The 20,893-nt window shown below is 44.0% G+C and overlaps 1 protein-coding gene across 4 annotated transcripts in view; it reads left to right on the top strand.

Annotated features, from left to right (window-relative positions):
- The window catches only part of LPAR1 (lysophosphatidic acid receptor 1), a 237,854-nt gene that overhangs the window by 100,577 nt on the left and 116,384 nt on the right, over positions 1 to 20,893 (top strand). For 3 of the 4 annotated variants that reach the window (XM_089674737.1, XM_089674721.1, XM_089674724.1), the window contains one exon: positions 17,033 to 17,160. In XM_089674737.1, coding sequence (XP_089530863.1) covers positions 17,104 to 17,160 — 57 coding nt within the window. In that variant the 5' untranslated portion in view covers positions 17,033 to 17,103. Of the gene's footprint in view, positions 1 to 4,019; positions 4,154 to 17,032; positions 17,161 to 20,893 lie in introns of those variants that run through there. The other variant, XM_089674731.1, reaches the window with a different exon arrangement.

The following is a 20,893-nucleotide window of genomic DNA, read 5'->3' as shown; positions in this document are numbered from 1 at the left end:
TCATAAATAAAAAGTACAACAAACAGTGTTAATGACCAGCTAGATGTTCCTTTTCCAACACTGGGTTTTATATTCATTACTTTAGAAACTCAAAATATTGCTGTATATTCAGTGTTCCTATCCTGTGTACTTCTTACAATATTTGTGTTAGAATACCAGTGTACCTATTCATTTTCACACCTAGAAATAATCTCTGTATGCATGCCTCTGTCAGAGGAAGAGAGATCACATTGCCTTTTTAGATGCCATAACATTCCATGGACCCGAAACATGACTTGCCTTTTCTAAATAAATGCTTCATAAAACTCTACACTGGTTCTTAACTTCTAGTATAAATAGCCGGAAAAAAAACACAAGGGGACCACTTCAATGTATTGGATTTGTTACCATATGACATCCTCCCAGAACTGGCCGGCCGCAGTGTAGCCGTCATTCGGCTATCTGCGGTCGGCAAGTAGTTAAGTGAATATAGTGAACAGATAATATCAATGTGATATGAACTTGATAAAATACACAAATACCTCACCAAATCTAATAAAACAAAAGGTAAATGAAATGTCCGTGACACTACAAGTCTCAGCAATACTTGTGTGATATACATAAATTGTCTGTGGTACTACAAATCACAGCAATACCGAGATGATATAAATATAAGTGCTCATCATATGGAGAAGGCATCCGTGGTACAACAAGGTGCAGCAATACCAAGCGGGATATTAAAAAGGTGCTCATGATCCAAAGTGGGAAGTCCTGGAGATGAGCATGGGAGGAGGAGACAAGGGAGCTAGAAAGCAGAAGGTTGTATAATGAGCGGAGAGGACAGTTTGGGTGATATTTAGAGACAAGATCGGTGATGTAATTTGGGGCAGTATTATAAATGGCTTTATATGTTATTGTTAATGTTTGGAATTTTATTCGTTGAGCAATGGGAAGCCAGTGGAGGGATTGACAGAGAGGGGTGGCAGATATGGAACGATTAGTAAGATGCGTTTTAGGATGAATTCACACAGTCTGCAGTGACAAACATTGCAGTGCATTGTAAAATGTCTGTCACCTCAAGGACACACACAAATGTATTCTGTGTATCCCATTCAAACTGCAAAGCAGTACAAAGCTGTGCTAACATACAGACATGCAGCATTTTATCACAGTCATTGTACAAGATCACGTCACCGTACAGCAGCAGATCATGTTGCTGTACAGCGACATAAATGAAGTGTACTTCTACACACGTTAAGTCGCCGGTCACACCGGGTGTGACTTGGCATGCGATTTGCATGCCAGACGACTTGCAAATCACATGGCAAATCGCACCCTATTGTCCGCAATTACAGCGGCCACATTGGTGCAGTTCCAACTTGGTCGGAGCTGCACCGATTTCTAAAGTAGTGCTTGCACTGCTTTTGGTGTGATTTGCATAGACATCTGTGTCAGATGTCTTGCAAATCGCACCTCAATTCGGCATATCATCAGACTTTGAAATCATGTGACTTCACTGGAAGTCGCACAATTTCAAAGTCGGGATCGGTGTGATCAGGGTGTTAATGAAAATGAATGAGGGAAAAAAAATTGTGCACCACACTGACCCCTGCAGCCACAACGGACAGCTGTTGGAGAGGGAACTGCATTGGTTTACCTCTCTGGCAGCTCTATGTGTGTGTGAACTGGACCTTATGCCAGCCATAAATAGGTCGAAATTCAACCAATTTTTTAAGAATAATTGGACGATTTTCGCTTTGTTAGTGGGTCAATGGAACCGGACAATTTTCATGGTTCCTCCCCTTTTTGGTGATCACGCATGTTGGAACATTCATGAAAAACGACCGATTTTCGACTGGTAAAATTCTACGATCGTTTATCCGAAAAGAATATGCGCATGAGCTGTGACCTGGAAGGAACAGAAGTTTCGCCTGTTATATGGGGTGAACCTTTTGACTTGGTCGACCGATTTTTAAAATCATTGATGGCACCATCGGATTACCGAATGAACGTTTTCAATTTTCGGACGAAAAATCGTTCGGAATTCGACCCATGTATGGCCTGCATTAGGCACGTGACCATTGATCTGTAAGGGCCCATTCACACCACATGCAGCGGGATCCACTTTTGACTGCACTCCAATTGCATAAACCAAGGGTGCTCAACATTTGGAAGAACGAGGGCCACTTAAGTGATTTGGTAACCGGTCGCGGGCCACAATGAAATGAAATGGTTCAGCATATAGAAATTTTTATTTTGAATAGGATAATGAACATTTCCTGCGGGAGAGAGAGGAGGAAAAGTTGACTAAGTGGTTGCAGCAGGAAAATGGATTGGTTCCTGAATATAACGCCCCCGCCACCCCTCCTGTCCAAGTGTATAACTCAATGTGACAGGGCGGCCGCACGGGCCCCCTGGAGCATGGGATGGGGTCGTCATTGCGATCCCTAATGCTACAGCTGTGGTTGAGGTGTGTGTGGTGAAAAAACACCTCAACTATGAGGTTTTACTGCCCCCCAAACCGCAAATGTAAACAAGCCCTTACTGTCCTGAGCCCCCTATAAGGCTGCTTTCACACTGATGTGCTGTGGTTTACCCACACCATGGGTGCAGCACAGTGCACCTGCAGTTCTCCCGTGGGTTAGCTACGCTTTGCCATAGACTTTTCTTACATCTTGCGGGTGTGGCGCACTTTCTGAAAGCACACCAAAACTTCTGCATTCAGTTTGAGGTGGAGGGCCACACCAGAGGAAATAGGAAAGTATGACAGTTCTTTTCATGTGTGACTTTAAACTCTTGCTTCACGCTACTGCGAGCTGAAAGTCACGCAACTTTGCCATGTGATTTGCTGGTGACTTTGGTACAACTTTGATGCTAATGTCGGATTCAATTCACATCAATATAGTGGAGGATCTGACTTGGGACTTCCATTAAAGTCTATGGGCACAAGTCGGACAGAAGTCGCCTTGAAGTAGTACAGGAACCTTTTCTAAAGTTGTGCTAATTAAGACAGCTGTTATTGACTAACATGGGATTTCATGTCATGTGACTTGGGGGGGTCTCACAAGTCGGATCCCAAGTTGTGGCAATGTTAACTGAGCCTCTCTAGCACACAATTAGTGGTGTATTTTGGTTCTGTGCTGCCCTAGACAAGAATAAAATCAGATGCCCCCCCCCATTCTAAATTTATCTCCCTTCCTGTGTACGATCCACAAAGTCGCATCCAAGTCACACCTATCCAAAGACGCAACACAGTCGCATCCAAGTCACACCCATCCAAAGACGCAACACAGTCGCATCCAAGTCACACCCATCCAAAGACAGGACAAAGTCGTATCAACGTCACACCCATCCAAAGACGCAACAAAGTCGTATCAACGTCACACCCATCCAAAGACACGACAAAGTCGTATCAACGTCACACCCATCCAAAGACACGACAAAGTCGTATCAACGTCACACCCATCCAAAGACACGACAAAGTCGTATCAACGTCACACCCATCCAAAGACGCAAAAAAGTCGTATCAACGTCACACCCATCCAAAGACGCAACAAAGTCGTATCAACGTCACACCCATCCAAAGACGCAACAAAGTCGTATCAACGTCACACCCATCCAAAGACGCAACAAAGTCGTATCAACGTCACACCCATCCAAAGACGCAACAAAGTGGCATCCAAGTCAATCCTTTCCTATTGGAAGAACACACAGAGACGTGACCCTAGCCTAACATGCTGCACCTAACACACACCCTTTAAATGAGAGTTTCTACGTCACCCATTGCAATGACATATATCTGGCTATGACATGGCTCAGTAGTGATGGTGTATCCCCGCTCCTCACAGTACTCAGTACACAGCTCACCCCGGTGACCCCTCACACCTCGCTCCGCTCTGGGCCAGGCATGCATTCTACACCTTGTGCAGGCAGCGCTTCTCCCCATTGGTGGCCGGGGTAGGGGCTCGCTTTGAGCCACGCCCCCGTGCCCGGCACGCCGCGGAGTGTGAGTAGTGAGCGGAGATTGCAGTGCGTTGTGATGCGGCTGGACTCTCCGCTGGACTCCCATAGGAGGCTCACCCGGGAGGGACACATGGACCGCACTCACTCTGGACACGTGATGGACGACCATGCTGTGCACTACAAGTCCCCCCATCCACAGGCACTGTGACTGGTATGTACATCCCCTATAGACTTGTGTGCTCTGTTACACGGGACTGCTCTGACTATAGACTACACGAAGCTCTCCAACCACTCTCTTCTATGGGGATCACCATACACGGTGCAATCAGGTATGAGCACCAATCTGTTCTATCCAATCAGGGAGGCCCTTGGACATGTTGGAGATTGTACAATCAGATTGTCAATGGTGTGCTGATCTCCAGGCCCCCGGTCAGACCTCATTTAGCAGGAATATGAGCGTTGCCGTGCGTGACTTCCATGGGATAATGCGTGCCGTACATAGGGCAGCCCATTCACTTCAGATGGTACCCAAACGCGCATCTTGTCGCGGTTTTAGATTTGTAATGTCAAATCTCTTTATGTGAACGTGGACTCAGGGCTGGATCACGCGAATTCCAATATGGTGCAGTTTTACAGCCCATTAATTTGACTGGCCTGCAATATGCTTCCAGTACTTTTACTGCCCGGTTACACCCGTGTGATTTGGGAAATGAAATCGCATCTACTGAATGTGAATGTCCGTGTCTTAACGTGCGATTTGTTGCAGCGTGATTTCTAAAGTAGTTCTTGCATTACTTTCCTGCACTTTTGTGATTTCACATAGAATACAATAGAAATGACACTGCAAATTGCACAAAATCATTGAAAAGTTTCACAAGTAGCAATAAAGTCTTCAGAAATCACACCTGAAATTGCACACAAATCGCACAATATAAAATTGCAGCGGTGTGAGCGGTGACTCAGGCTCCATTCTGCCCAGGATTCCAAATTGCGGCAGAACACTCAATGCACACTTGGGTGGCATTATTCTCAAGCGCTGTGCAATTCTGCTGTGCGAAAGAGTTGGCAGCAATCGCAGCAAAACACCTAAAACCAATGCTTGTCATCCAAAGAGGAGCTTCTTTTGGGCAACAAACGTGCATTGAAGTGAATGGGCTGGCTGATGTCATTCATATTCGTTCCTGCTGCACATGGTCTGAATGGGGGCCTTTAAAATGCACATAGTACTGTGGCATCATGCGAGTTGGTGGCCCAAAGGCACTGTGTTAGGGATGGCTTTAATAATACATTGGCACGGCATGCAGATCGCAAGGGCAGTGTGTTCACCTGCAGTGCAGGAAAGCGTATAAAATGCCCTTTTCCCGCACTGTGTTCTGCTGTGAACTGGCCTTCCACGTCACTCTTTGGACTGCTTTTGCTTCTGAAATTTTTTTCTCTTTTTATCCTTTAACCGCTTTCCCACCGCCCTATAGCAGAAATACTGTTACAGTGCGTCGGGGCTACTCAAAATCACGTGTATATATGCGTGATTTTGCATTTACAGGTAAGCAGCGCGCGCCCTACCCGCCATTGGCGGCCTCAGCTGCCAATCAGTGGGTCCCAACCAGTGATTCCCTGCCAGCACCATGCAATCACGGAGTATCACTGACAGGGGAGAGACCTGTATGTAAACAATACAGATCTCTCCCCTGTCAGCTCCTCCACACTGCTTTGTATGGCTTTTCATAGCAGAGCCATACAAAGCAATGTGCTTCTTACACAGTAAAACACGCACATAGTAAAACAGCACACAGTTAACCCTTTGATTGCCCCACGTTAACCCCTTCCTGGCCAGTGTCATTATTACAGTATCAGTGGTTTTTATTAGCACTGATCACTGTATTGGTGTCACTGGGGATGTCAGTGACACCAAGTCAGCCCCCCCCCCCCCCGTGTCAGAATGCCCGCCGCAGTCCTGCTATAAGTTGCCAATCGCCGCCATTACTAGTTTAAAAAAAAAAATTCCAGTACCTATACCACCATTTGTAAACGCTATAACTTTCACATAAACCAATTAATTTACACGTATTGGGATTTTTTTTTAGCAAAGACATGTAGCAGAAAACATTTTGGCCTAAATTTATGACGAATTTTGTTTTTTAAAAATTTTACTGAATGTTTTCTAGCAAAATGTCAAAAATATTGTTTTTTTTCTCAAAATTGTCAGACTTTTTTTGTTTATAGCATAAAAATAAAAACCACAGAGACAATTAAATACCACCATCTATTTGTGGGAAAAAAAGGATATAAATTTCATTTATGTACAGCATTGCATGACCGCTCAATTGTCAATTAAAGTAACACAGCGCTGTATCGCAAAAAATGGCCTGGTCAGGGAGGGGGGTAAATGTGGTTAAGAGGGGTTGTTTATTTTCTTTATGAGGTGGATTTGGAGGAAGTGTTTATCTTGGTGATCTTTCTGTGTGTAATTATTTGTGTGCTGTCACTTTCGTTTTTTTTTCCTTTTTCTTTCGTTTTTGCCATTTCTGCAACTATGATGTCAGTTGGGCAACTCTGCCTCTAAAAATGCTGACGCTGTTGATTTGTTGAAATTACCATTGGTAGGATCTCATTGGTTGCCTGTCCCTATATAATCGCTCTCTCTGTATCTGAGGCCATGAGTTCTTTCTCTCTCTCTCTCTCTCTCTCTCTCTCTCTCAGCACTTTACATATATATTGTACATTCACATCAGTCCCTAAGCCTCAAGGAGTGTACAATCTAAGGTCCCTAACTTACATTCATACATACGCATACTAGGGCCAATTTAGACAGGATCCAATTAACCTACCAGCATGTCTTTAGAGTGTGGGAGGAAACCGGAGTACCCGGAGGAAACCCACGCAGTCACAGGGAGAACATGCAAACTCCAGGCAGGTGGTGCCATGGTTGGGATTTGAACCAATGACCCTAGTACTGCCAGGCGGAAGTGCTAACCATTTAGCCACTGTGCTGCCCAGATATCATTTCCATCACTAGCAATCAGTAGTCAGCAGTGTTAAGGCCAGTGGCATTTCATTGTGTCTACAGAGGGGGGTGATTTTCATAAGACAGACAGGCAGCCTCTTCAGTGATCATGCTGCTGGTGGTTTGTCTATAGCACCAAAATCGGCCATCTGACAATAGCCTAAAGCTAGCCATACACTATACAATCTGATTGTACAATCTGCTTTAGATCTCTCAACAACTCTATAATGTGAAGGCCTGTGCCAATGGAAATCATTTGGATTGGATGCTTTTTCAATGTCTTATTACATAGATGTAGTAAAATTTAAATGAGACTGTACAATTAGATTGCAGTATTTATGGCCACCCTTAAGCAGCTCTTAGATTATGCTTTTTTTTTATTCCTTTCACTATGGGTTGCGGGAAAGAAAATCGCTAATTTCCCCCATTAACACAGTCCGTGTGAATTGGGTTCTCCACATGGGCGTGGGGAAGGGAAGAAGGGGCACAGGGAGACGTTCCGCTCAGCAGAACTCAGTGATTACTGCTAGTGACTGTAGCCTCTGGCAATAATCGCATGTAAAAAATCCGACAGGCTGGTTGTACCCAAGTCAAATGACCAACTTGTTTACAACCAGCCTGCAGAAAGATGGCTCAAATTTCGGCTTGTCCCTGGTGAACTGGGCGAGATTCAGTCCATCTCTGGCCGACTTTAGAGCTCATTCATACCAGCTCCATTGTTCTATTCTGTGCAGCGTTCTATCCTATTGTTCCAGGTCACACTAACTTAGTCTAGATGCACATCTATGCGGTTGATGCAGTTGTCCAGCACCATTTGTGTTTTTGACTTTTTTTTTTATATATTTCTTTAATACAGTTTGCATTTTTGGCTGTTAAGGACACAGCAGTTGCCCACTCCTTAACAACTGATGACTCAAGGGGGGAACCCCGCACCATTTTTTTTTTTCCCTAAATGACAGCAAAAAAAAAAAAACCTAAAAGGCATCACTTGCATTTTTGGTGCAGATCCATTGAAGTCTCTTGAACCAAAAAATGTACTGTGTTGCATTTAAAAAAAAAAACCCTGACCCTTTCCAAAAATGCAGCGGCTGAAAAGGGCATAGATGTGAACGTGTCCCCTAGGAAACCATGTTAAATGGATTGTAGTGAGTTCCTGTAAAACGCCTTAAAAATGCATAGATAGACCTAGCCTTAGTGTCTTTTTATGTGATGTGACACCAGGGCTGTGGATAAGGGGGTACCACCAGTCCTGCTGTACAGGGACCATGCCAGCAGGGGGGCCCAGGCAGCTGGGTGAGTCGGATGTGGTCAGGAAGGGTGATTGGCACAGTGGGGGGGGGGATTACTGGAACCACTCCCCTGTGTGGCTCTCTGCAGCAGCTGAAAGTTGGCTTCTCCTCTCCCTCTCGCTGGCTTTCAGCTGCTGCACAGAGAGACATACAGGGAATCGTTTCCAGTAATTGCCTCCCTGTTGCACCCTTCACCCTCCCTTTGCACCATATGTTTACCCCTGCTGCCCTGGCCCCCCTGTGTGCCCCCACCCCTGCATTGCTGCCGGCTTCCCTCCTCTCCTTCCCACTGGCAGCTGTAAGCACACAATAGGATCCTTCAGGATGGAGAGTGGGAGAAGGGTCCGGTAAATGTATCACATTTCCCATCCCCTTCCATTTCTAAATGAACACAATGAGTGATCGGTACTAAGCACTCACTGTATTCATTCATAACTGAATCATAGTAAACTGTGTTTTCTTTGGGGGGGCCCTGTCAGGTGGGCTCATGGTCCCTAACAGCAGCCCTGTGTGACACCCTACACTGGGTGGATAAAATGTCTTGTACCATTTCATTAAAGTTAAGGGAAAAGTAAACCGTCAATGTCTTGTAACAACACATCACACCTTCCCCAAAACAACGCACACCAGCACACGCACATTATACAAAGCATAACACAAACCTGCTAGTGTAAATGGACCCTCAGGAACTCATTCCACCCTTAAAAAGTCCCCCCATCTCTGCCTCATTCATTGTATTCAATGTATTTTTTCTACGCTTTGAAACGATCTCCCATGGACTGTCAAAATTTTGGAGGAAAGAAATCCCTTTTTCCCTGTATAGTATGAAATAGGTTTAGCACACATTCAGGAGCAGATTGGATTACGGTGGAATAATTAGATTAGAAGATATCTATGGCCTGTTTGTTCAGACCTCCCCATCCCATTGATGTGTGTGGGAAGAAGTCCTCCTATGGTGACACTAGCCAGGCTGGAGACACCAGCTGTGGCTGGTGTCTGGCTGTGCACTGGGTGGGTGAAGCAGGCTTGTGGTTGGACGCAGAGCTCCTACAAAGACCAGAAATATCTAAAACGAAGGTGTGTGTGTGATGTCTATAATCTGCACTTCTGGTAAATAGCCCCTGAAAGGTCACAACTATTTTTTACTCTGCAGCTGCAGTATAATTACCTATTTATAGGTAGACGTCTAACTTGTAGGTGTCTCTTCCTAAGCTGCTAACTGGATGATAGCCATAGTGGCTACTAACAACTGGTAATCAGAGATAATAGGCAAGTGCTGTCCTCCAGTGCTTGGGGAACAGTGCAGAGGTAGAGCAGTCCTAGATCAGTATCTTTCTCTTATCATATGGCATCTATTTATATTTAAAGGATAAGTTCACATTTAAGTGCTGAGCAAACTGTTGGCGCTATATAAATCCTGTATAATAATAATAATATTTGGGAATATGTTACGTTTCCCCTGTTTCTAGGGTAGAACATGTAACATGTTCCTACTCCCACCGCCGCTCCCCCATCTGTTGCCTGTAGTGACAGCGAGCCAGGGATCCTCTCCCTCAACCACGTTCAAAATTAAAAAAAAAAAAAAAAAATGCGGCCATGCGGAGCTGTCTCATTCATTTACAGAGTTGGGAAAACAACTATGGGCAGTACAGTGGCTAAATGGTTAGCACTTTTGCCTGGCAGTACTAGGGTTGTTGGTTCGAATCCAAACCACAGCACCACCTGCCTGGAGTTTGCATGTTCTCCCTGTGCCTGTGTGGGTTTCCTCCGGGTACTCCAGTTTCCTCGTACACTCCAAAAAAAAAAAAGACATGCCGGTAGACTAATTAGATCCTGTCTTAATTGGCCCTAGTATGTGTATATATGAATGTGAGTTAGGAACCTTAGATTGTACACCCCTTGAGGGTTAGGGACTGATGTGAATGTACAATATATATGTAAAGTGCTGTGTAAATTGACAGCATTATATAAGTACCTGATTAAAAATAAACTACCAAGAGCCTTTGCAGCTGACAGCTTGTAGTTTTCAATGCTGATGAGCTCTCTAGGTAGGTCATTGATGCTTCCTGTCATTGTATATGAGCAGACCGCTTACACAATGACAGTCTGGAGGAGCCTTGCATTACACCCATGATCTGCTGATCGCTGGTGCAATGCTTTACAGGCTCCTAATAATAAATAAATGCACATTTTTTTCACTTGCAAAAAGATGTGCATTTATTATACATTTTATTTTTTTTAAAGGTAAACATCTACAGTTCCATCAAAAAGTAGAAGCTCCGCTTATCTGCCGCCCCCTCCCCTCCACTGCCACATTTGGCACCTTTTGGGGAGGGCACAGTGGGTACCTGGTTTTGACAGGTACCCGCTCCCACTTCAGACTCAGTTGGCCCCAGGGGCGGACTGACAACTCATGGGGCTGCCGGGCAATAGGGGATCATGGGGCCCCTGTGTCCTTGCCCAAACTCAAAAAAGCCTATGAAAAAGGTACCAGGGGTATCTCATGGAGCCCCCTACTGACCCCGGGCCCTCGGGCAGTGCCCCAGTTTCCAAATGGTCAGTCCGCCCCTGGTTGGCCCCCTTCCTCCCTCAGCCCTCTAGGACATTCACAATGTGCAGCGCTGCAAGGCTTCACTGCTAGTTTCCCTTAGTCAAGATGGCAGTGCCAGCACCCAAAAGCCAATTGAAGAATAGGCTCGGGGTGAGGCCACCACTGGATCCCTGGACAGGTAAGTGCCCGAATATTAAAAGTCAGCAGCAGCAGTACAGTATTTGTAGCTGCTGACTTTTAATTTTTGGGAGAGGGGGGCCAGAACTCCTCTTTAAGATACCAAAGGGTAAGGTAGCTATAGACAACAGAGGATGGTTGTCCAATTGATCAGAAATCAAATACATGTCTGGGAAAGATTTAATTGGGATTTTTCTGTGTCATCCATGTTGGTTCCCAGAAATAAGTCCGGCTCTGTGGATGCCTATGTAAACATTTATGCTGGCTGGTGCATATTCAGGCCCATTTACACCATCTCAATCTTTTTTGTAGTAATGCTTGTTAAATGCATTATTGTGAGGTGGTACCATTCAGTATGGCACCTTGCAACGGATGTGTGTTGCTCTACCAAAAATGGTGCATGTACCATTTTTTTGACGGTGCACCACAGCACATGTTAGTGCGTTGCTATGCATGCCCCTTGGGGAAAGTGTGTTGAGGTTCTATTTAGATGAATGGCATCACACTGCACTAGTGTGTGTAATGTGTACTCCCACATGTTGTGTTTTAGGTGCTAGTAATATACAGGTGTGCTAAAGTATTTCTTTTTAGTGTCTTGATACTGTTGTAATAGCCAGAACATAGACTGCATAAGACTGAACTTTGCTCATCTCTGTCCAAGCTGTCATGTCTATGATGCAGAAATCGGACGCAGGCAAAATTAGTTTGTGTGCAAAATTAAAGTGTTACTAAACCCACAACATTAAAATCAGTCTGTATATAATGTAAAGCATGCTTGTTATACTCGCTGTTGAACCTAAGGGTTTAATCCTCTGCATTATGTTAAAAGGCTGTTTTGATCCTGTCTTATCTGTTCCTCCCCTTTTTTTACTGTCCCCAATCCATCTGCTGATAGAACAGAGCCTTGGGGGGGCAAGCTGCACATGCTTAGTTTGATGTGTATTGCTAGAGAGCTTTTTTCTTTGGGAGAGTGCATGTGATCAGCACAGGGTTGATCAGCTCTGTCCAGACAGAGGTCCGGGGTTATGCAGCCTCATAGGACTGTCAGAGGAGAATGAAAACTCCTCCTATAAGGTTTAACCACTGCTCAGCTGGACACTGATAGAAGTCACAAGACTGCTGATGAGAAACGGTATTTATCAGTTTATATTTACTAAAATGATTGTATTTTCCATGTTGTGTGTACTGTGGGAGACCAGATATAGTGAATGCAGAGTCCTGGTACACTTTTAAGCTTGAAGTGTACCTAACACCCTGGAACAAAATTGTAATATATTGCAGCTGACAAGTCCTTGGAGGGGGTGGATAAATTATTATTATTATTATTATTTTCCCATTTATTTTCACCCAGTGATCTTGCCAGTGAGATGATGTTTCTGTCCTAGGGAGACAACACTACGTTGTATTTATCAATGAGCAATGTTGTCACCCCAAGAAGTGGAAGTGTCAGGACTACAGAATCATTTTCCTTCTCCTTCATAACATAGGGTGCCAGGTGGGAAACGGTCAGTCAGTCAGCAGTTGCATCCAATCTGATGCAGCCACTGTTTGGGTATTCTGAGAGCTGCAGGTGCTGACTGTCGGAATACAATAGCTGGAAGGGGAAGTTATCCATCCACACTGCTTAGAGTATATGGACTAGCTTATAGGCTAACTCAGTCTTCAGCAGGATCGCTTGAGTTATTTGCCCTAAATCACTCTTCAGATTCAGAATACTTTATTAATCCCAAAGAGAAATTATTAAAGCCATAAAACTTAATTCAGTTCCTTCTGCTGAAAATATTAGTTGGTATGCAGTTGATTAATATAGCTTAGTGAATTGAGCCTTTTGTAACATAACGATGATCCTATTTCAGTGTAGAGAACATGAGAGAGAAGTAGCAGCTGTGATCCTAAGAATACCATCTTTTACCCAGACTCTGCCATCCAGTCTACTGCTCATGTGAAGTGGGGTGGATTCCATGCAGTGGGTGGTCAGTCCCAGTGTACAGACAGGCTCATTGAGGTGTACAATCAGTGTGCTGTGCACAAACCACTCTGCTGTGTCCATCATCCGTCCTACTTATCATCTGAAACTTTGTATCCCTTATTGAACACTCCATGGTTTGTGATCCTGGACTTATTATACTACAAGCTACAGTGTACTTTTTTTCCATTGCCCTTTTCTGCTTCATGTCTACAAGTAAAATATTACTCCATCTGAAACAGTCCCTTTAAAAATTCTAGTTGCCTGGCAGTCGTACAGATCCCAGATCTCATAGTATTACAACGTTTGCAACTCAGGAGTTCTAACTTTGCTCTGAGTAGGCCAGGCAACTAGCATTTTCAGAAAGAGCTTTACAATGGCAGCCTCTGTGTTCTTCCAGTATGTACTCTACCTCGCAGCAACTCTGCTGGCTTTGGCTTTATGATTTTTAATGTACTTTATGTTGTGGAAAATGCAACAGAGGAATTGGGGAAACCTCCAGATGAGAAGGGGTAGAGCCAGGAACTGTGGAAAAGAAATCAGGCTACTTGATATTGCATACTGGGTACATATGGAGGCAGAAAAATGAAAGCTCAAATGCCTGTCAAAGCAGTTTTTTTTTTTTTTTTTTAGTTGCAGTGTGCATGAGCCCTGAAGCCCAGTATACATGATCAGAAAATCGTACAGAAAATACCACTTTCAAAGCGGTCATACGTAAACTGATCATTAGTACACAGCTTTCGTCCAAAAGTATTCGAAGGAACAAGCATGAAAATTTTTCTCATATGACACCAGATCGTACGATTTTTCGTTTCATCACTACAGTTTTCATCCAAAAATACAATACAATACATTACATCACTTCCAAATTTCTATCTGGTCATTCAAGATTTTTTGTAACTTTAGTAACCTCTTCATTTTCATAATGAAACTAGCATGCAAAAACAAAAAACAGACAATCATTCATCCGATATTTTGGATAACGGCTCATGAACAGGAGATTAAAAAAAACTCACTGCATTCAGAGATTTTTATACAGATCTGAACACAGCAGTATTTTATATCATGGGCCCATGTACACAGCTGTGTTGTGCTCAGTACCCTTGTGCTTTAGCTGCATTAAATAAAAAAAAAAAAAAATCCAATGACCCTAGAAAGCTGGGTGGGAGCTGTGCTGTGGCCAGTCTCCACAGCTAGAGTCCCGTTGAGTCCCTGAGGCCCCTGCCCAGTGGTAGGTTGCCGCCTGTTGCCCGAGGCCCCTGCCCAGTGGTAGGTTGCCACCTGTTGCCCGGGGCCCCTGCCCAGTGGTAGGTTGCCGCCTGTTGCCCGAGTCTCCAATCCGCTGTCCAGTCACGGAGGGAGCTCGGCTGAGGCCCCAAGCCTAGGGGGGAGATTGCCTGCCTGTCGCTGAAGACCCCCCGTGCCTGGGATCGTCCCTGGTTTGCACACACATCACCCTTCCTGCCATTTCCCTATTGAGTGTCTGTCAATTTGTTGCTTCAATAAAGTTTTGTGTGTTCCCCATCTTCTCCATGTGCTCTGTCCTGCCTACGCTTCCGTTACACCATGTCTAATTGAATTAAAGCCAGGTATGATTGCATATTTTCATTGGTCCAGTTTGGCATAATGTAAAAATACAACTCTCACATCGCTGACACAGGTGACAATCACTGTAGTATTTCGGACTGTAGTAGTGACAATACAATCATCTGGATGGGTCCTGCTCTGTTGTTTGCGAGCAGCTTCCCTCTGCACACTGACCACAGTGGGGTCGCTCGTTTGGCACTGCTGCCAATCATGGAACACCGTTTTGTTTTTGTTTTTCTTTGTTTTTTTAATACAAGGTGTTCTCCAATTGGACGAAATGAAAAGGAGTAGTAGTGACCATGATCATGATCTCCACCTCATCCAAACAGAGAATGTCTTGAAAAGAAACACAAGGCATTCTGTGAATGATCGCAGTGCTGAGCAAGTGACCCCCTGTGGTTAGTGTGCAGAGGGAAGCTGCTCACACACACAACAGAGCCGGACCCAGATGATCATACTATCACTGTAGTAGCACCTACTACTTTGGTGACTGGCTGCTTCCCCAGTGGCCCCTGGCTCTGAGGTACACATACTTACATTGTGCTGGACCAATTTAAGTATGCATTACAGATCATATCTGGAGTTCAGTTTAACCCTTTCTCAAGCACCCAGAGAAAAAGAACACACACACACCTACACCTCAACCCAGAACCAAACAACTATATGATCCTGTTAAAGATACAGAGAGGGTTCTGTTCACAAAACATAGATAAAGATCTGTTGAGTTTCAGAAAGGAAAATAGCAAGTAGTTCTGTTCCTAGCATTTTTCCTTTTGGAACTAGAACATGTCTTTGTGGATTTTACAGATTTTCCAGTATGTGTTTTTGGTGAGGTTTGTACAGTTCTTTATATGATACATTTTTAGACAGAATACAAAGCGTGCTACAAATAATTTTACTAATGCATTCTAGACTAGAACTCTCGGAGGGCGTAAGAGAGGCCCTATTTGTGTTTTAGAGAATCTGGGGTTGATTTACTAAAGATTCATCCCCTCCCTCCTAGATTGTAAGCTCGAAAGAGCAGGGCTCTCGATCCCCTCATGTTTTGCATTGTATTGGTATTGTTCTGTCACATGTTCTGTCCCCCTTTGTAATGTACAGCGCTGAGTGAACTATTGGCGCTTTATAAATACTGTATAATAATAATCACTGGAGTGCATATATGTATACTGAAGTGGCTGTAAAAAACCTGCAGCAGATTAGCACTGCTATGTGACAAAGGATGGCAAAAGTAAAAATCACAATTGATTATGATGCATGGTGCTTTAGTGAAATGTGATTCAGTTGTGGGTTTCCATCCAGGAATATCTGTAGTACACAAGTCCAACTTGCTCTCCTTTGCCTGTGCTCTCAGAACCTCCAATTGTGATACAGGATTACTATTCTCCAAACACACCCTCTTCAGACTCCTTGTTCTCTCACACAAACAGAATGCTTAATGGTAAATTATGTAAGTGCTAAAATAGTAGATAAACTTCTAAACCCTGTGTCAGTCCTGGGGAAACCTGCTGCAAAGCCGAACACATATCACCTTGCTATTCCCTAAGGTAATCAGCCATTAAAGTGGTTGTAAAGCCTAAACATTTTTTACCTTAATGCATTCTCCCCTCACCCCCTCTTACAGTTATCTGAGCCCTCTTGTGATACAGCGCTGTGCCCATCTGTAGCAGCTCTCCCAGCTCTCACAGGCTTTCCTTAAGGCAGCAAAAGCCATTGGCTCCCCCTGCTGTCAGTCAAATTCTGTTTGAGTGAGCAGGGGGTGGGGCAGAGCTGTGCTGAAGGATGTAAGCAGTGTGGCTAGGGATCGTGCCTGCAGGTGTACTGCAATAAGAAGCTGTTTTCTATGGTGGCACACTGAGAAGAGGAGGAGTCAGGAGTGCTGGCAGGGGATCTGAGAAGAGGTGGATAGGGGACCACTCTGCAATTCTATTGCACAGGATAGGTATGTATAACATATTTGTTATTTTTGTTAAAAACTGTACTGCGGACAGGCATTCGCTGTAGGCAAGGCAACGTACTTGTATGTCGCCCCCTGCTTCTGAGTTTCAGGCACGTGCGGGAGCCTGTCAGCAAGTCCTGTCCAATGGTTCTCAGGGATGAGAAACTTAGAGCTCTTTTAGTAAAAGCAGCACACTTTACACATATTACAGCACACATTAGTTTTTTGATCGCTCTAGATGTTAACCCTTCCCAGCCAGTGTCATTAGTACAGCGACAGTGTAGAATAATATCACTGTATTAATGTCACTGGTGAAGTCAGTGGCAGTTAGTCAGTTTCCACCCAGTGTTAGCACCAGATTGCCTTCCGCACTATCGTCCCTTTACAAGGTGGAGATCACCACCATTACTAGTATAAAAAAAAACACAAATTCCAGTATCTATACCATAGCTTGTAGGTGTTATAACAAACTGAAAAAGAAATGTTACCCTTAGTTCTGTTTTAAGTCATTCCAGGCATATGATTTGTACTAATCAGCATGTGTAATAAATGTATTTTTCTTTTATAAATTTTACAGATTTTCTTATCAGTATGACAGAGATCTGACCAAAGCTGGATCTGTTTGAAGTTGAGGCCTACTAACCAAACATGGCTACACTTACTGAATTTGTTACCCAGCCTATTGGCATGATGTCCCAGTCCCAGGTAACTTTTTGTGCTTTTAATAACGGGATGTTTTCATACATGAATTTGTTATATCCTCTTATATTTTTGGTCTGTTTGCTGTCAAGCTGGCTTGATTGTTTAGAAGTATTGTAAAACAAACAAATGGGTGGGTTTAGCTAAGCTGTTGAAGCTTTTGCAATGTTTTAGTCAGATCCAAAGAAAAGATTTCTGAGTTTACAGATTTACAACTTACGAGGCTCCAGACTTTACATTTAGTCATTCATGGTGGGGAAGTGTTTATTACTTTCCAAACAGAGAGGGCATCACCACATTTGTTCAAACACTCAATGACCACATCAAATGTTCAAGCAGCTATGTTTGGTCTGTAGATAAGATTCCTTAAATGTCTTATCAGCCACATTTCTGTGTATATCTCTTTGTCTGTTTCCCATCTGTACTGAATATTTGTTTTGACTTTTTCCAACAACCTGACCATACACCACCATGGATATGCTGTTTCTGTACCAGGGGCAGACTGACCATTTGGAAACTAGGGCACTGCCCGAGGGCCCGGGGTCAGTAGGGGGCCCCATGAGATGCCCCTGGTACCTTTTTCATAGGCTTTTTTGAGTTTGGGCAAGGACACAGGGGCCCCATGATCCCCTATTGCCTGGGGGCCCCATGAGTTGTCTGTCCGCCCCTGTTCTGTACAATTTCCTTTAGCTGCACTAAACTATTTAAGCCTGTAGTAAACCCTGCTTTGGAGCTTGTACCTACAGGTAAGCCTAGAATCAGTCTTACCTGTAGGTACAGTGAATATCTCCTAAACTTGCAGTGTCTGGGAGATATTCACATGGGATGCAGCCAGCGACGACATAATATATTCATGGTGTCTTTTCAGAGCTCTGTGCCGTTGCTGTGACTCCCGCCACGCATGCTTGGGAGTGATGACATAGTGGCATGGTAATTCAAGTGGCTGCAGCCCGGAAACCAGGAAGGAACACTGGGTGAAGATGGAAGCCCTGTCAGCAGTGACAGCACGTTGCTGGAGGGCTTTGATTTAAGGCAATTATGTCATAATATGCTAGTATGTGGTGCATACTAGCATATTATGGCTTAAACCACCCAAAGCCCGTGTTGTTTGTTTGTTGTTGTTGTGTTTTTTGTTTTTTTGTTTTTTTTTTTAAGTTGAATACTGCTTTAATAGAAGCCCTACCTAAACTACTGAGTTGTATCCAGTAAAGCTGACCATACACATTTAAGCTGGCCATAAACTATGAATTTCAATCAGTTCTTGATGAACTAGCCAAAATCCTTTCAGTGAGAAACTTTGTTGTCGCCCCCTGCCTGACATCTCTTGATTGAAAAATCAAATTGGGAGGAAAATAAGATGCAGGCACTGTTCAAGTATTTTGATGGCTGGTGGGGCCAGCTGCCAAAATACAATCGGAGGAGCAAGAGATTGGTCCATCTATGCTGTGTAGCATGGATGAAAGTATCTGAAATTTTTCTTACTGAGTTTATGCTTTCATGGCTATTGTATTCTAACAGCCAGCTTCCACGGCTGTCAGAATACCTGAACAGCAACTGCAGTTGTTTTGGTACAGTGACTGTTCAGCCAACAATTCTCACCCAGCTACCAAGTGTATGGCCAGGTTTAGGTAAACACTTGTACTAAATTATTATTAATAGATCTAAAGAACATTGTTTAATTGGACAGTAAGGAATATGGTTAGATTTCAGTTTAAAGTGATAGTAATTTTCTTTTTTTAAAATAACAAATATGTATATATTTACCTGCTGTGTGCAGTGGTTTTGCGCAGAGCAGCCTTGATCCTCCTCTTCTCAGGTCCCCCGGCGGCGCTTCTGGCCCCACCCTCCTGTCAGGTGCACCCTCAGCAAGCAGCTTGCTATGGGGGTACCCACTGCTCCGTGTCTCCATTCACACACGGAGCCATGACTCGGCCTGCCCCATCCCTCTCTCTTCTCATTGGATCACTGGCTGTGATTGACAGCAGTGGGAGTCAATGTCTCCTGCTTTTCTGTCTCAGCCAATGAGAAGAGGGAGTCCCGGGATAGCTGAGACTCCATTGCACATCACTGGATTGTGAAGGGGCTTAGGTGAGCATTAGGGGGGCTGGGTGGCATAGAATGCATGAAGGTAAAAAGCTTTGCAGCCACTTTAAAGGTACATCTAGACCAGCTTTTCTCAACCAGGGTACCTCTAGAGGTTGCTAGGGATGTGTTGCTCTCAGGTTCCATTGGCATCAATGATCTTTTAACAATCTGTAAGAGGGACAGAGCAAATCACAAATGTAAGGAACATTCTTCCCGCTGACATCACACTAATGTACTGTGAATAAAAGTAATTATTGGCAAGGTTTCCCTGAGACCAGAGAATTCTTTCATGGGTTCCTCCATGTTAAAAAGGTTGAGATAGTCACTTGAATTGGGTCGTTTTGGCTGGATTGGGCAAAATGAGACAAATGCTAATATCAACAAAGGGACTGGCTAGGTTAGACATGTTTTCTGGTTCCTGTTGTTTTATGTAGCTGGTGTCTGTGATGCACCTTTATTTCTGTGTAGGCAAAAAAAGAGAGGTTGGCCGAGCTGGCTCCTTATTTACCGGACCGCAAGCTGTGCATGAGATGGGTGTCACGACCCTCCTGACACCCATTTTATGCATAGCCTGCGGCCCCTGACACCCATTTTATGTATAGCGTGCGTCCTCTGAAACCAATTCCATGCCTAGCCTGCTCCCCTTACAATGCAGCAAACTTAAAAGCAGCCCAGCTCAGTCCATCAAGCGGTGTGCAGCCACTAACACTGCGCATGCGCCAAGGCATCACTGTGCAGCCGTTCACTCCTCCTGTAGAAGGAGGGGTCAGCGCAACCTATATCTTTTGGTCAGAACGGAGCAGGGAGGAACCAAGATGCAGCGGCACTCTCTTAATATCCTGTCTGCTACAGCACTGGCCAAAGCACGTTTTCGGCACCTGTACTGGTTCGTTTTTTTATATTGGCAAAATTCCAATAGGGCTTAATTCGGTCAAAACAATTCAGCATCGGAAACTTCAATAAAGATATATATATCTATCTTTATTGAATATATACACTGTGTTCCAAATTATTATGCAAATTCTATTTAAGTGTCACAAAGATGAAATATTTTGTTTTTCAGTTTAACTCATGGATGGCATTGTGTGTCAGGGCTCTTTTGATCACTGAAAACAATCTCGGACACCTGTGATAATTAGATTGGCAGGTGAGCCCAATTTAAGGAAAAAGTACTAAAGGAGGGTGTTCCACAGTATTAAGCAGAGCACCATTTTCAAGCAATATGGGGAAGAAAAAGGATCTCTGCTGATGAAAAGAGTGAAGTAGTTCAATACCTTGGACGAGGTATGAAAACATTAGATATTTCACGAAAACGTAAGCGTGATCACCGCATTATTAAGAGATTTGTGGCTGATTCAGAGCACAGACTGGTTAGTGCGGATAAAGGCACATTGAGGAAGATTTCTGCCAGATCCATGCATCGGATCAAGAGAGCAGCTGCTAACATACCATTACATAGCAGCAAACAGATATTTGAAGCTACTGGTGCCTCTGGAGTCCCACGGACATCAAAGTGTACAGTCCTCCAGAGTCTTGCAACTGTGCATAAACCTTCTATTCGGCCACCAATAACCAATGCTGACAAGCAGAAACGGCTGCATTGGGCAGAAAAATACATGAAGTCTAATTTTCAGTCTTGTTCACTGATGATTGC

This window comes from Staurois parvus, unplaced genomic scaffold (assembly GCF_062004578.1).
Source record: "Staurois parvus isolate SC_StPar_1 unplaced genomic scaffold, SC_StPar_1.0 ptg000012l, whole genome shotgun sequence".
Classification (NCBI taxonomy): domain Eukaryota; kingdom Metazoa; phylum Chordata; class Amphibia; order Anura; family Ranidae; genus Staurois; species Staurois parvus.
The sequence above is the reverse complement of the archived record's forward strand: the minus strand, read 5'-3'. Positions and strand labels throughout refer to the sequence as shown.